The sequence below is a fragment of the Haliotis cracherodii genome, unplaced genomic scaffold, assembly GCF_022045235.1.
Source record: "Haliotis cracherodii isolate W230 unplaced genomic scaffold, xgHalCrac1.p SCAF_7, whole genome shotgun sequence".
Lineage (NCBI taxonomy): Eukaryota > Metazoa > Mollusca > Gastropoda > Lepetellida > Haliotidae > Haliotis > Haliotis cracherodii.
The window spans coordinates 33,256,257-33,274,602 of NW_027266330.1; the positions used below are offsets into that span (position 1 = coordinate 33,256,257).

Sequence of the window (18,346 nt, forward strand, 5' to 3'; positions counted from 1 at the left end):
TCTGAGCAGAGCATTACTCCGGGACGGGCTGGCCGGAATGCTTTTAACCAGTCATTAGTGAGTGTCGTGATGATGTCAGGAACGTCCTTTGGCGGCTGAAGAGCTCAGGTAGATGTCCTCAGCGGCATATACATACATACTTGTCCTCAATGGCCGCGGTGTGTTCCGTGTGGCGGCAGCAATAACACGCACTTGGGGGTCATAATGTAGATGTACATTAATATCCAAGGTGACGCTGGTTGTATTCCGCTTTGTGAAACCCATGAAGTCGATGCTGACCGACCAAGGGGCATAATGTACATGTTGTAGATGTGCAATACTATCAGAGTCCAAGGTGACGCAGGTTGTATTCCGCTCTGTGAAACCCATGAAGTCGGTGCTGACTGACCAAGGGTCATAATGTAGATGTACATTACTATCAGAGTCCAAGGTGACGCAGGTTGTATTCCGCTCTGTGAAACCCATGAAGTCGATGCTGACTGACCAAGGGGCATAATGTAGATGTACATTACTATCAGAGTCCAAGGTGACGCTGGTTGTATATCGCTCTGTGAAACCCATGAAGTCGATGCTGACTGACCAAGGGGCATAATGTAGATGTGCAATACTATCAGAGTCCAAGGTGACGCAGGTTGTATTCCGCTCTGTGAAACCCATGAAGTCGGTGCTGACTGACCAAGGGTCATAATGTAGATGTACATTACTATCAGAGTCCAAGGTGACGCTGGTCGTATTCCGCTCTGTGAAACCCATGAAGTCGATGCTGACTGACCAAGGGTCATAATGTAGATGTACATTACTATCAGAGTCCAAGGTGACGCAGGTCGTATTCCGCTCTGTGAAACACATGAAGTCGATGCTGACTGACCAATGGTCATAATGTAGATGTACATTACTATCAGAGTCCAAGGTGACGCAGGTTGTATTCCGCTCTGTGAAACCCATGAAGTCGGTGCTAACGGACCCAAAGTCATAATCGGGAAGAAGCGGGAATGAAGATCAACCTCACCACTCGTGTAGGGATGCAATTCTTCAAATCTAGTTGCAGTGCCTCAAACAATGTGGCAATTTGACCTCAAAACCATATCATCTATACAATCAGGAGCATGATCATACGTAGGTGTATCGAATTATCATTTTGTCAACGTCATATGCTATGGCATCAGCCGTAAGCACTTATATGCATCGCAAGCATTTGTATCCGCGGCAGGCATTAAGATCTGCGGCACTCACTTGTTTCCACCATGAACAGCATTATCCGTCGTGAGCACTACTATCTGTCGTAAGGACTATTAACTGAGACCCGTGAAGATCGGGGTAGAATCGGACTTCAGCAACCCATGCTTGCTGTTAGATGTGACTATGCTTGTCGTAAGTAGCGACTAACAGGATGGGGTGGTCAGGCTCGCTGACTGGGTTGATGCATGTCATAGTATCCCAATTGTATGGATCGATGCTCATGATATCAATTACTGGATTGTCTGGTCCAGACTCGATTATTTACAGACCGTCGTGATATAGCTGGAATATTGCTGAGTTCGGCGTTAAACAAACAAACAACATAAACACGAGTATCCGTTCCAAGCACTACAAAATGTAGTATGCATTAAATTCACAGTGTCAAAGGCACAAGATCTGCGGCAAACACAATCACTAATATCCGTTATATACATCGTAAGCACTACTATCTATCGAAAACACAATCTCTAGTATCAGTCATATACATCAAAGCACTACTATCTATCGAAAACACAATCTCTAGTATCCGTTGTATACATCGTAGGCACTACTATCTATCGCAAACACAATCTCTAGTATCCGTTGTATACATCGTAAGTACTACTATCTATCGAAAACACAATCTCTAGTATCCGTTATATACATCAAAGCACTACTATCTATCGCAAACACAATCACTAGTATCCGTTATATACATCAAAGCACTACTTTCTATCGCAAACACAATCACTAGTATCCGTTATATACATCGTAAGTAACTACTATCTATCGAAAACACAATCACTAGTATCCGTTATATACATCGTAGGTAACTACTATCTATCGCAAACACAATCACTAGTATCCGTTATATACATCGTAAGTAACTACTATCTATCGCAAACACAATCATTAGTATCCGTTATATACATCGTAGGTAACTACTATCTATCGCAAACACAATCACTAGTATCCGTTATATACATCGTAAGTAACTACTATCTATCGCAAACACAATCTCTAGTATCCGTTATATACATCGTAAGTAACTACTATCTATCGCAAGCACAATCATTAATATCCGTTATATACATCATTAGCACTACTATCTATCGCAAACACAATCTCTAGTATCCGTTATAATCACTTGTATTCGTCGTAAGCACTACACTCTGTCGCAAGCACACATATCTGCCCTAAGCACCAGTAATCTGCCATAGGCACTAGTGTCCGTCATAAATACTGCTGTCCTCCGTACGTACTAGTTTCCGTCACTAGTATCCACCGTAAGCCCTACTGTCTGTCTTAAGCACTAGTGGCGGATTATATATCATATATTATATTATATATATAGTATCCGCCGATTCGGATGACACAATGTCGATAGGTGTGCTGTCAGATGCTATCTGATGTGTATGCATCAATTCATTACCTTGCCTTTCAATCAAGCATATCCTCATCTAACAACAACCCTCTAGATCTGACCCTGGACACCCAGTATGTTAGATCCTAACTTCATTGTGCAAGAAGGTTTAGATTCTGTCTCTTCATTTCTGTTGTTGAAGTCATATCAAAGTCAGGACTTAATTCTCGATGTTTTGTAAACGCCGCAGAACTGAAAGCAGACATGATTGAAAAAAGAGTAATTGGATTTCATTTCAAATGTTTTTTGTACAGATTTTCTTTCTTGGCCAACATAATGTGAGTTATTAGACATGACATGTTTTCAGGTCTCCTTTCTGCCTGGAGAGAGATACTTCATTTTGTCGATGCATATTGCTTGACAGAAAAATCTGTCAAGAAATGTAATTCGTGTGATTGAGCGAAATAGCATTCAAGGCTGGTTTGGATCAAAGACATTCTGTTTGTGCACAGCAGAGTATTTGCTGATAGATCAGATGATTAGTAACATAAGAATTCAGATTATGTTCAAATGGTGTCTCAGCTATGTGACACTGGACAATACAACGCGGGTTCCAGACTGGACAATACAACACAGGTTCATGACTGGAAAACACAACGCAGGTTCCAGGACTGGACAGTACAACGCAGGTCCCAGGACTGGAAAACACAGGACTGTACAGTACAACGCAGGTTCCAGGCCTGGACAGTACAACGCAGGTTCCAGGACTGGACAGTACAATGCAGGTTTCAGGACTGGACAGTACAACGCAGGTTTCAGGACTGGACAGTACAACGCAAGTTCCAGGACTGGAAAACACAACGCAGGTTCCAGGACTGTACAGTACAACGCAGGTTCCAGGACTGGACAGTACAATGCAGGTTTCAGGACTGGACAGTACAACGCAGGTTCCAGGACTGGACAGTACAACGCAGGTTTCAGGACTGGACAGTACAATGCAGGTTTCAGGACTGGACAGTACAACGCAAGTTCCAGGACTGGACAGTACAACGCAGGTTCAAGGCCTGGACAGTACAACGCAGGTTCCAGGACTGGACAGTACAATGCAGGTTTCAGGACTGGACAGTACAACGCAGGTTTCAGGACTGGACAGTACAACGCAAGTTCCAGGACTGGACAGTACAATGCAGGTTTCAGGACTGGACAGTACAACGCAGGTTCCAGGACTGGACAGTTCAACGCAGGTTTCAGGACTGGACAGTACAACGCAGGTTCCAGGACTGGACAGTACAACGCAGGTTTCAGGCTTGGACGGTACAACGCAGGTTCCAGGATTGGACAGTACAACGCAGGTTTCAGGACTGGACAGTACAACGCAGCTTTCAGGACTGGACAGTTCAACGCAGGTTTCAGGACTGGACAGTACAACGCAGGTTTCAGGACTGGACAGTACAATGCAGGTTCTAGGACTGGACAGTACAACGCAGGTTTCAGGACTGGACAGTACAACGCAGGTTCCAGGACTGGACAGTACAATGCAGGTTTCAGGACTGGACAGTACAACGCAGGTTTCAGGACTGGACAGTACAACGCAGGTTCCAGGACTGGACAGTACAACGCAGGTTCCAGGACTGGACATTACAACGCAGGTTTCAGGACTGGACAGTACAACGCAGGTTTCAGGACTGGACAGTACAACGCAGGTTCCAGGACTGGACAGTACAACGCAGGTTCTAGGACTGGACAGTACAACGCAGGTTCCAGTACTAGACAGTACAACGCAGGTTCTAGGACTGGACAGTACAACGCAGGTTCCAGTACTAGACAGTACAATGCAGGTTCCAGGAATGGGCAATTTAACGTAGGTTTCAGGACTGGATAGTACAACGAAGGTTACAGGACTGGACGATATGATAACAGGTTCCAGAACTGGGCGATAAAACATAGGTTCCAGGACTGGACAACGCAGGTTCCAGGACTGGACAGGACAACACAGGTTCCAAGAGGCGACTAAAGGGATTGGGTGGGCAGGCTCAACGACTCGGTTGATGAAGGTCATCGTATCCCTAATTGCAGTGATCGATGGTCATGATGTCGAACACAGGATTGTCTGGTTCAGACTCGATTATTTACTGACCGACGTCATATAGCTGGAATATTGCTGAGTGCGGCGTTAAACAACAGACCAACAAGCAAACAAACCCGGTATCATAATTGTACAGAGACCTTAGATGCACGTGGTATAGTGCCAGCAGACCAGGTACCGTATTCCTGGATTAGACCGTCGCATCCTTCCATAATTACAGATTGCAACCCTGTACCATTAAGTCTTCTACCGGGGTCACTGCGTCTTCCTTGTCAAAGTTTATACATTTTGCATGTCATTGTGATAAAAGAATAGAACTTATCACCAACAACACAATAAAATTCTTCGCTAAATATGCAGATCCTGGTTGTATGCGGGTCCATCTATTTACTTCAAATACGAGAATCGTGACATTTAAATACCAGTAAAACATCCGACATAGGATGTAATTGCCATTAGCTTCAATCATGTTGTCATTTGACGGTGGCATTATATTTCAATACATCCAATTAGTCTCAGCCAAAGAAAGTAATGTTCATTTTATGTGCAGCTGTATAATCAACAAACAGTTGCATTCATTAAGCGTGTACGTAATTCACAACCATGTATTGTATTTCAATGGTATCGTATATCATGATGCATTGTTGAGAAGGGGTTGGGTGTTCAGTGGGGTGGGTTGTTGGGTAAGATGTGGTTGTTGAGTGGAGTGGAGATGTTGAGTGGAGTGGAGTGGTTGAGCGGAGTGGAGTTGTTGAGTAGGGTGTGGCGTTGAGTGGTGTGGATTGTTGATTCGGCTGAGTTGTTGAGTATGATGTTTTTGTGGAGTAGGTTGAACAGTTTTGTTGAACAAAATGTTTCTTCAGTTATAATAATTGCAAGGAATGGGGATTGCTGTAGTTCTCCCATAATTAGATGAAATGTATGCTTAAAACAAAGAGGTGATGTCCACCTACCATAATGCACAATCTGTAAATTGTTTAAGGTAACAAGTGGTCCCTCAATAACCACCGGAGTGACAAAGTTGCCCGTCCAGAAGTCCCCGATATTAAACAGTGTAAATCACAACACTAGTTCAGATTAAAAGCATCTCCAACATTGCTTTTAATCCACACTCAAACAATGTGTAATATTGGTTAGCTGAAGTATGAGGTAAATTAGTTTTAAAAGGCATAGTAATTGCAGTTTCCACTTAACGCCGTCTTTAATGCTTGGCGTAGATCAGAGGGGCGTGTAGCGTGTGTTAAAGACAAAGTGTCCAATTACCTGCAGTTGTCCCAGTCATTATGACCAGAAGTCACTTAATTAAGGAGATGTCGCTTTAATAAAGTATTCTGTACGTCCATGTAGGCTGCGTCGTGTCACCGTGCTGTCCCGCACTTCCACATGTCCATACGTAAATCAATATGAACCCCAACATGTAAAAAAGAGCGTTTCTGTTAACTTTCAGCGGAGTTTTAATCAAGAATCGTGCTTCATTGATCGCCGGCGTGGACAGAGGGATGATTGCCGTGACCTTGGCGTTCTGACCTTGGCAGATGCCACTAGTTGGATGTACATCACGGATGTAAAGTGATCGTGTCTGTAGTTGTTTTGCATCCACGTTGGCTTCATTTCCATCATTAAGCTGAAATGAAAGTCGTCAATTGTATCATTACATTGGAAGAAACCACTTCCTTGATTTCTGATAAAAGTAATTCATTGCATCACAGCTTATTATGATTTAGATTGACCTAACTGACCTGCCTTGATGGAGGCATAGTCTTGCCAATGTCAATCTCTATACCTGGTATTGGTTTCTAATTTCATTTAAACAATGTATTTAAAAATTACATTTATAAGTTACATAAAAAATAGTGGAGTCTGTATTTTTAAGTTGATTTTGGTTATAGCGTGCCAAAAGAGATTTACGAGAAAAAGTATCCACAAACCTGCTTGGAAAATATAATTAAATTACTGCCAACAGAAGTGATGGCTAAAACAACAATTAATTCCGTCGTGCAACGTTTGAAGATGAGTTTCCATGGCATTGTGTCATGCTTGATTGTTATGTGTACAGAGAGTTTCGACTGGTCCTTCTTTCTCAAGGCCTGTGTGAGATATCAAATTACACAGCAAAAAAAGTGATGGAATCTGTCTTTATATGTTTCGACTGTGCTGACAGTAAATATTCTTTGGTTTATTTCAGTGTTCTTTACTTTTCCTTAACTTGAGTGAACAATTGTTGCCATTGATATTGATATGGATAACAAATTAAGAGATTAATGGTCGTCAATACCCACAACAATGATGAATATGATGTACTGATTTTAGCCATTAAGAAATGCTAAAAAGATTAAATGCTTTTGGATTGAGTACGAGTAATTTGAATTACTTGATTCACAAGGTGTATTGAAAAGCTGATCATAGTTCATCCAAGATTAAATCCCCTTTCTGACCAGATTGGGATTCCAGGTTAGGACATCCCATCACTTATCCTAATGATATTGGGATTCCAGGTTTGAACATCCCTGTCACTAATCCTAACTATATTGGGATTCAGGGTTAGAACATCCCCGTCACTTATCCTGACTATATTGGGAGTCAGGGCTAGAACATCACGTAACTAATCCTAACTCTATTTGGATTCAAGGTTAGAACATACCCGTCACTAATCCAACTATATTGGGATTCAGGGGTAGAACATCCCCGTCAGTATTCCTGACTATATTGGGATTCAGGGTCAGAACATCCCTTTCATTAATCCTAACTATATTATAACGGATCATTCCCGTCAGTTATCCTGAGTATACTGAGATTCGGGGTTAGAACACCCCCGTCACTGATCCTGAGTATATTGGGATTCAGGGTCAGAACATCCCCGTCAGTATTCCTGAGTATATTGGGATTCGGGGTTAGAACATCCCCATCAGTATTCCTGACTATATTGGGATTCAGGGTCAGAACATCCCTTTCATTAATCCTAACTATATTATAACGGATCATTCCCGTCAGTTATCCTGAGTATACTGAGATTCGGGGTTAGAACACCCCCGTCACTGATCCTGAGTATATTGGGATTCAGGGTCAGAACATCCCCGTCAGTATTCCTGAGAATATTGGGATTCAGGGTGAGAACATCCCCGTCACTGATTCTGAGTATATCGGGATTCTATGATTCTCAGTCTAGAACAATAAGACACAACATTCTAATACCCATTCGATGAGACATCGCCTCAGTTCTAAGATAAACTACTAATATCTAACTACCCTCCTGCGTACTTATAGCCCTAATAGTTCATGGTTGTTTCTGATGATTTGATTGACCACTAAACCGTTCTATATACGGCCTGTATAGCGGTTATTACCCCCGGGACTGAGAACGGAAACATTTATTGTATTTGGAAAGAAATTAGACCTCTGGAAACGGTAAAGCCAGAACATTGCCTTACGTTCCCAGCGTAAATCATTGACCATGGCGTTGCATGCATATCCTGTCTTAACAGTGAGCACATGCTGGTGCCTGAGCGTTCAATGCAGTTATAAATAGCGTTTGACGCTAAGCTGAAATCGGTTGACGTTCCTACATCATATCATGCCGCCTGACGGTATCAGGTCCCTGCAACTCCGGAGTCACAGAGTGTGGCAACGTTGGCTGGATACACTAACAAGCATCGGTTATCTTGAGCTAATGGACATTAATTTTAGATAATTAGATAGCTCAGAACATATGGAATAATGTGTTGTATCAGAGTGCTTACTTAATAATGTAATTACAATATGCTACAATAATCAATCATATAAATGACCCTCAGAGGTAACGATAATGCTATTATCTGGTATTACAAAGTTGGAACCTTTCTCTTCATTATATAACTATCATTTTGTTGTCCCCCTTTTTCAAAATAATTGTAGCAAAAAATACTTTGGTGACTTCAAAAGATCTTTTGAACAGTAACCATGATAACTTGATTTGACTTTTAATACATTTATTACTGCTTATCCAAATGATTTCACGGAAAGCATCAGCGTTTGAACTAACAGGGGTGTCAGTGTATATGTAAAAGGGGCAAGCATACAATTGGTAGAAAAGGCCACATTATATGTAGTGAATATGAAACTCGAGAGTTCAATAGGTACGCAGGTAAAGTGTGTTGGACACTAAAGACCGGGGGCACGGGTGGCCCAGTCGTCTAAAGCGCCGCGATTCGATGTGCAGAGCTGCCTCCCTTAGGCACGCCAGAAACCTACGATTGTGGGTTCGAATCCCGGTTCGACCCGATTAAGTTTTTAGGTTTGTCAGCACCATACCCGTGCTCGTGGGATTCACCGAAGTGGTTAACGTCTGAGACCTGCATCACTTCGGGCTTTCCTTCCACATTAAGCTCACATTCCGCCATATAACTGGAATATTGTTAAAAGCGGCGTTAAACCAAACTCACTCACTCACTCACTCACTCACTAAAGACCGTGTATCTAGGAAGACAACATGACCCTTCTCTCTAGACAGTTTACATCTACAGAGCGCTTTCCAGTATATACAGAATAAGTAAGAATTAATGGTAAAGTGCACACGGGCATCTGCTCATTCAGGGTGAACGTCACAAGATATTCATCACCCTGATACGCAAATGTAAGTTGTTGGTGGTTAAATGAAATTGAGAAGTTTTAGTCAGATTTCCACTTTAAGAGGAGTGTTACACTTTCTAAAAAGGCAGTATTTCTAGTTGGTAAGAATAAGTGGTGGGACGATACAACGATGCATCGGTGGATCGCAATATTTTACTTCCCGTTACAAGTATCGATCTTAGTCGCACACTACGTACAACATATCGATTCATACCTTAATGTTTACTTTAATGGCTGTTACCCAACAAACTAATTAGTAGTGAACATTAGTAGTGAAAAAGTCATTATGTTCATCCGTCACACTTGACACTGCCGGCTGTAAGTCGTCATTGTGCCAGGTATTTGACGATGCTGTCAAGGAACAAGATGGCTTACACACCACAGATAAGAGTGAGTGAGTTGGGTTTAACGCCACTTTTAACAGTATTCCAGTTATATCGCGGCGTGACAGCTTAATGTGGGAGGAAAGCCTGAAGTGATGCAGGTCTCAGACGTTTACCACTTCGGTGAAACCCATGAGCACGGGTATGGTGCTGACAAACCTAGAAACATAATCGGGGCGAGCCGGGATTCGAACCCACAATCATAGGTTTCTGGCGTGCCCAAGGGACGCAACTCTGAACAGCTACAGATAAGAGCATATACAAGTATCGTGATACAATATCGGATCGTGAGCAAGGTATCGTGATACGTATCGGGTCGCACAGTTGGTGTATCGTCCAAGCCCTAGTAAGTATCTAACAATACCTTTTAGTAGACGGGAATATATACGTAGATATTAAAAACGAATCTTCGAGAATTACTGATGGGTATGACTCCAGGCTGTAAGGCGTTTTGTCAATAAATGAACCCCCTCATAGTTGGAACATGTGGGATGACGATTAGACAGCATTAGCGTGTACGTTGGCAACTTAACTGTCTCTATAATTGCTGATGAAGCTGAATCATACTTATACTTACACTAAGAGTGAGTGAGTGAGTTTGGTTTTACGCCGCTTTTAGCAATATTCCAGCAATATCACGACGGGGGACACCAGAAATGGGTTTCACACATTGTACCCATATCGGGAATCGAACCCGGGTCTTCGGCGTGACGAGCGGACGCTTTAACCACTGGGCTACCCGACTGCCCACTTATACTAAGATACACATCAAAGCAATGACACTGAAATGACAGTCTGACCTTGTGTCAGGGCCATTCAGAAATCCGCGATATTGAATAAGAATATCAGGAATTACGTGTGTTGGTAGCTGGGTGGATGTGTACACATCACGATTGTAAGTGGAAGAGTGTGCACGAATCCCGTACACATGTTATAACATGTTTAGAAGTTACACAGACATGCTATCGGAGAAAATCTTTGTGTTTTTGCCGTATGGCTGCCAGTTGGATCGGTAATGGTTAACTTCTATCACGGTCAATTATGACAGGACAAGCAGCTTGTTCACACTATGACTTCATGCACGCCGACTTGTATGGGTGTTAACTAGACGGCGAAGAGCCAATCAGATAGCTTGATTTTATCAGGCATCGAAACAAGTTTACAGATGTTAAGGTTATATGGAATCCAAATTACCTGGGTATAAAACGTTGTTTGAATTTTTACTAACTGTATGAGACCTGTTCCAATTTTAGCTGTTGTTCGTTATCCAGACATAGCAAATTAAATTATCTCCTTACTGCAGACATGTTTAGTCAATAGTCCTGCTCCTAACGATGAGGAAATATGATAGATCAATACCAGATATAACCAGAACGTTTTCAGTGAGATGATGAGTAAGTGAGTGAGTGAGTTCATCGGCAATGCTGTCAAACTCCTCTCACCTAACTCAATGACATCTTTGCAGTTCTGCCACACCGACAGAATTGATGTTATATCCTCCACCATTAAAACGCCTCACGGGGTTGGGATTCCCGCCACCACACTATCCTACCTCTCCCACCCCCGCCTACACACACACACACACACACACACACACACACACACACACACACACACACCTTGACTAGCTAACAACTTTGATTAAATACTGCATTGACCACCTATTTGCCTCTTGGAACGTCGAGTCTGTGAATGAGTTTGGTTTAATGCCTCTTTAAACGGTCATTTCTTGAGTCAGTAAGTGAGTTTGGTTTAATGCCTCTTTAAACGGTCATTTCTTGAGTCAGTGAGTGAGTTTGGTTTAATGCCTCTTTAAACGGTCATTTCTTGAGTCAGTGAGTGAGTGTGTGCGTGAGTGGGTTTGGTTTGATACCTCTTTGAAAGGTCGTTTATTGAATCAGTGAGTGAGTGAGTGAGGGAATTTGGTTTAATGCCGGTTTGGACGGTCACTTCTTGAGTGAGTGAGTTTGGTTTGATGCCTCTTTGAACGGTCACATGTTCAACAGATATGGAATGCCACAAGGGACAGGAAAAAAGGCGTATATATGTACATACCACATAGATAGATTCTGAAATGCAACAATTGTCCTCTGTGTACAAACAGATGTTGCTGTAAGGACGCCTACTTGTATGGTAGATCATGTTCACTGTGCTGCTGTATGGGGATGGCCTAACAACGTGCTTCAGTTCGTTGTCATGGCACCGCAGTTCAGTCTAATTCTACGTCATACATATGATCAAATATATGGCGATATTAACAAAACAAACTGAATAAATGTGTTTAATGTCATGGTTTGCTAATTACTAATGGCAAAATGATTGGGTGAGGTGAGGTGAAATGGGGTTTAACGTCGCGTCCAAGATTATTGCACTTGTATAGCGACGTGCATGTACGTGTGTGTGTTTGTGTGGCTGCTTGTACTAGTCCGGACTGACGCCGATTTATAGTGCTAGCTCACTGAGATGCCATGCCGCAGTTTAACATGAATACCCCACTCAGACACAGTACACTGACTCCGAGCCGACCAGTCCTTGTTTTAGCCCCTTAATGCCGAGCGCCAGACAGGGTAACAACAAGTACCATCTTTTAACGTCTTTTTGCCGGGATCGAACCCCGGACCTTCCGCTCTCCGGGCGGATTCTGTACCACTAGACTACGGAGGGGGTCCAATATGATTGGGATTTACACATGTTTCTCAATATGTATATACTCAACAAAATAGCTAAGGATCATGACTATTTGGGGAATATTTCCTCCTCGTGAAGAATGAGCACACAATTTCATTTAAATATCCCCCAACATATTCATCATCCCTCACGTTTTGAGTTCAGTATAGTTTGAATTTGGGAAAGTTGTTAACACAGGCACTTCGAACAACAGGAGAGCCGGTCGGGTAGCCTAGTGGTTAAAGCGTTCACTCGTCACGCTGTAGACTCGGGTTCGACTCCCGACATGGGTACAATGTGTGATAGCCATTTCTGGTGTCCCCCGTGATTTTGCTGGAATATTGCAAAAGCGACATAAAATCATATTCACTCACTCATTCACTCGCACAACGGTAAGAACAGTGACCTCTCTTCAAATCAACAGTTTTATTTAATAATTTACACATGAAAAGTGTTAATCTTTAAATACTCTTTATGTAAAACTGCGGGGATACATATGTATATGTATTAAACAAAGGATGTAGACAAGTCTGAGAATGGTTCTCCACTTGGGGGAAAGTTTTTTATATTATACGACTGCTTCCTTGAATCTGTGGTTACATGTCTCGGCCACTTACTTCTACGGATGCCAGATATGTCACGTGGTGTCAGGTTTAGGTGGGAGGGTTGCTCCATGTGATACATATGGTTTGGTGAAAGTCAGGATATGGGTAAGGTGTTGACAAACTAAGCACTATACTCTCCCAAAATGTCAGATTCGACCATACGACCAGCAGACAAATAATCACTCCATCACTTACTGAGACGGGGGATGGTGCGACAATCAGGACAGGATTCGGGATTTTTATAATACTATGTATTAACTATGAACATTGTGTGTTATTTAATGTTCTGTGACACCATAATTCCACGTTCTTCATAAATCACTAAACCAGACAATTGTTATTACAATGCCTTTTTAGAAAGTGGTCAAAATGTAACCGATGTTATATTTGGGATAACACTTTCTTAGTAAAGTACAAATTCTCGTACTTTTTTGGGTTGAGTCCCGTCCGTTTTTGACCACTTTCTAAATGGCATTGTAATAGCTTTCGGCCATAGGAGCCGTGCCAATTTACACTTGTAAGAGGTGTACCCAAAGTACGTGATCTAGACCACCAGTTGTCGGACTTTCATTTTTGTGGAAGCCTCGGTGGCTGAGTGCGTTCGAACGCCGACTTTGTGTGCTGGGGATTGGGTGTCTCACTCTGGCAAGTGTGGGTTCGAATCTCGGACGGGACTCATCCCCAATAAAGTACGAGAATCTGTACTTTACTAAGACAGTGTTATCTAAAATATAACATCGGTTACAGAAAATTGCTTATGATATTCAAAACCCGCATCCGCGGAATAAACTCGATACTATGACTTTTTAGATTATGGATTACTATTAACTATGGATATTGTGTGTCCATTATTCCGCGTCCCACCCCATTTTCCTACCCCAAGAAAAAAGGCATTATTTTCGATCGCATTTATTTATAAAATAATCTATTTCCCAATCGTTGAACCATAAGGTAAAACTGGTTGTACCATATTACTGTGTAGAGTATCAAAAACATCATTCGAAATTCTACCCACAATAAATTGTCATATTATTGCACTTACATCCCTTGCAGCAGATGTAGTTATTTCTTTGGCTGTTAAATTTAAATTTAAATGCTCTTGTAGTCAGATTCCGAGATATTTGTAAGCCAGTAAGCCTTAACACCAAAAGAGATATTGAAACTGGATTTTTGCAATGGATTGGCTCAAAAGTGAACATTTTTTGTCTTTTTTATTTTTAGGGGGCACGAGTGGCCCAGTCGTCTGTGTTCATTGCGTTCCTTGGCTACATCAGAAACCTTGGATTGTGGGTTCGAATAAAACTTCATAAGCTGAGATGCTAGCGACATCATCTGCATTTATAAGTGAACTAGACATTTTTTTATATAACAGCCTGGTTCAAAGGGAGATACACCAACTGCACTGTAATGAGAAAAAAAGTTAGAATTTGTAATTGCATCATATTGTACATATTTCTTCATCATTGTTTAAGAATTGTTCATCGAGTGAAAATCCGAAAGAGGATAGAATATAGCGTATTTCCGATGTCCAATTTCATCCAATTTGATATTCAGAGGGGCCCGAGTCATTATCACAAAAACATAATTGTCCCAGAAAATTCTTGAAAAAAGTAATTATGCTTCATACCGTGGAAAAAAAACAAAATTTCACAGCCAACAAAATTGCATTGCTGCAACGTGTTATTTTGAAAACCAGATAGCTTTTTGTCGAAAAGTACGCCTCTTCTTATTTCGCAGAAACATTTCACTGTCACGGTACGACTAGATATCCGTTAAACTGTATGTAGCTGCAGCTATGTCAGTTTAAACAATTTCTATGTATTTCTAAAAAAACACCTGTTCGGGACGAGTACATCTCAGCATTTGGTTGTTTCACATTCAGGAAGCTTGGTGGTGGTGCTGGTTGAAACGGCTGTAATATATCTGTAATGATACAAGTGGCATATGGTCCGATTCCATCCGATGTAAAACCATGGAAACAGAGGCACTGTCATTAAATAGGGAACAATACTGCAACCTTCATGGGATATGAATGTATAAGTAGCAGTTGTATATCCCTTTGTGTGCCCATTTCGGATATGTATTTTGAGAAGTTTGCACATCTGTAAAAGACATCTTCCATGTGTGTTCACAGCACTATCATTTGAATGTCTTGGTATTCATATAATCGATAATGGACAAAGCTGCGACGTGAAGGAACGGTCTACGGTCGAGTCTTTAGCTGCGAATGTTGCATTCATACGCTACTCTTATACCAACGACGTCTTTTTAACGCTAGATTTCGCTACTGCAAACTTTAAAGAGTAATTATTATATTATTACGCTTGTATCCGTTACATACCGTGTTTAATACAATCGTGAGTGTATTTCAAAATGTATCTAACCTGATCTTGCAGGGACACTTTTACTGATCTATATGTCCTACGGGGACCTATTTATTTCTGAGTGAAAGGGACACAGACTACGTGCATGAGTGTGTGATGGGGCTGCCTCTGTCTAAGTAATTTCATATAAGCAGTTTTCTAGTAGAAATCTGTGAACTTCACATAGAAAAAGTATATACCATATACAGCCGCGATTCATTTGACTGAACGGTCCCAAAGATAAGGATTTTACTTTTCTAATCTAACATTTTCTGTACTACTTGTAGCCTACGTGGAACTTGGAACTAATACAACTTACAGCGACCAGTACTCCATGACCTGGGTGTGGTTCCTGGCGCCACACCATTCAAGTTCAAGCCCAACCAGGGACTTATACCATGTCGGTATGAATTCATATACGTAATCGCTATTTTGGATTTCCTGAATACACGAACAGTCATACCTTTGATTGATTGGTTATTAAAAGAGATAATATTGATGACAACTGGTTATAGAATTTCAGTATAAAGTTTAGATGTCCGTGCGTCAAATGATGCTCACCTGGTCACCTGGCCCTGCTACAGGATGATGGAGTAACCAATCAGAACATATATGAGGTGGTGATTGGCGGATGGGGCAACACCCAATCAGTTATCAGGCCACCCATACAGCACGACGACCAAGTGACCAAGCTCATCACACGCCACTGAGAGCAACCCAGTTCCGTGACTTCTTGATTTCTTGGGAGAATGGTGTGATCACTGTTCGTTGGTCGGTGTTGGGAGGTTCATGACGTGGACGGATCCCTCCCCTAACGCCGTCAGGTACATCGCTGTGTCTACTGGATGGGGGTCAACGGGACTGTGGCAGTTTGGTAAGTAGCTTATCGTTACCGTGAGCACTAAACAATAATGTATGACAAGATATCGATAACTGTTTGACTTCCGTTTCTCAACTTTAATTCTGCGTTCACCTTTCATATGAACTCAACATGTAATATTTGCAACGTGCAGTTACTACAGCATTGTCTGAACAGAAGTTCAATTGAAAAAATCATTTATATTAAAGGAATCTTTTTTTCAAAGTTTAACATTTCTTACAATACATGTGGATCACCCCTGTCTTCTGATGTCTCACTTGCGACGAACACAGTTTACCGATACCAGTCGCTTCATAATCTGGGTGTGGATCTGGCGCCTGGGGCCTCGTCATTCACGTTCAAGGTAAGCTTTGTTGGTTGTTGTTTATCGTGCAATCAACAAATTCAAGTTATATCACGGCAGTCTGGGTCAAATGACCGGGTAGTTGATATTTTTACCAGCGTCCCACGAATGATGTACATGTACGATGGCACACCTGACCACCCGACCTAATTAAGTCACCTCTTATGGTAAAAAGTTGAGTGCTTGGGACTTATTCTAGCCTGGGTCACAACGGGGTTTCAAGGTAACGAATGAATAAACACATTATCATTATATAATGATAAATATATTTGATTAATAGAGTTCGTTTGTTGTCTATCAGTCCATATGTCATTAGGTTAAACCAACGATTCCCTAATGTTATTTAAAGGTGAGAAAATACCATAGAAAATGATTCTATGGATTATGGGAGGTAAAGTTAAGTTGTACGTGTGTTGTCCAAGGTCTGCGCAACCCATGAAGATCCGGGGTAAAATAGGTCTTCAGCAACCCATGCCTGCCGTAAATGGCGACTATGCCTGTCGTAAAAGGCGACTAACGGGATCGCGTGGTCAGACTCGCTGACTTGGTCGATGCAAGTCATCGATCCAAATTGCGTGGATCGATGGTCATGATACCAATCACTGGATTGTCTGGTCCAGACTCAATTATTTACAGACCGCCGTCAGAAAGCTGTAATATTGCTGAGTGCGGCGTGAAACAACAAACCAACCAACAAACCAAGCAACCAACCAAGGTCTGCGCATCAAACGATGATCACGTGGTCCTGCTACAGTATGATGTAGTCACCAGTCAGAACATGTATGAGGTGGTGATTTGCTCATCGGGCAACATCCGATCAGTGATCAGCCAAGCATACAGCACGACGACCAAGTGACAGCTCACCACACTCAATTGAGTGCACCCCAGTTCCGTGATTTCTGGAACCCCATTGCTTGTCGTATGTGGCGACTAAATTGGGGAACTCGTTTGCCGTGGTTGCGCCCCTTTGTCGTTGGGGGAAGGGGCGTGACAGTTAAAATGAAAACATACCTACAGAATCACAAAATATAGATTCCTGGTCTCGGTTCCTGGTGATTGAGGCTTCTGATCATGAACCAATAAAACTAAATCCCTTGCTGTCTCTAAAAGATATATCTGAAATGCATGGGGGAGTGCTCCCTGGCCCCCTTCTTGTGTGATCGAAGACAACAATCTCTAAATTGTTTATCTGTGACCACATTTGCTAATGTTGAGGTTTTTGTGTCTGCTCACAGGACACTCAACTCGTGTCGGGGCATTGTTCGAGACCGAGCTCGTTGCCTGTCCGAAATATCTCAACTGGATATACAAGCAGAGCTAGAAGATCAAGGTGTAACGTCAGTGAAACGTTTCACCAAAAGAATTGGTGGTATTATCAGCAATACCAATACCTATCTATTACCTTTTACCTGCACGTCCATTCCACGGTCCATTAAGGCTGGTTATTTCAATATCGGAGTGGAGGTGTATGTCCCCAATCCACTCAGATGCTATACATGTCAGCAATTTGGACACGGGTCTAAATCCTGTCACAGCTCTGTGGTGTGTCATCCTTGTGTCTTGTACCAGTACAAAAGGAAGGTGTGGCAGTGCAGCAGCTCGCCCTATCCATTGCTTCACATGGGGATCTTCATTGTAGGAGACAGCTAAGCCAAGATCCTGTGTCTTCCTCCACACTGAATAGAAGGTAGAGCTGGCCGTCCATGGTCTTTGACCAATCCTTAGTCAGATCCACCTCAGCTCTGGTCTGTGGCAGCATTGGAATGGTTTTCTGACGATGCCTATATTGTGAACTGCTCATACTGGTGAAGGAGGACAGTAGAGCAATCGTTG

At 42.2% G+C, this 18,346-nt stretch overlaps 1 protein-coding gene and 1 pseudogene across 1 annotated transcript; both read left to right on the forward strand.

Moving 5' to 3' along the window:
- Positions 1-3,221: 3,221 nt before the first annotated feature.
- On the forward strand, positions 3,222-4,463 carry LOC139448815 (MARCO-like protein). Its single transcript, XM_071230345.1, has one exon. The coding sequence runs from the start codon at positions 3,222-3,224 to the stop codon at positions 4,461-4,463; it is 1,242 nt and encodes a 413-aa protein (XP_071086446.1).
- Positions 4,464-5,355: 892 nt separating this feature from the next.
- Positions 5,356-17,369, forward strand: LOC139448816 (uncharacterized; annotated as a pseudogene).
- The last annotated feature ends 977 nt before the right edge of the window (positions 17,370-18,346 follow it).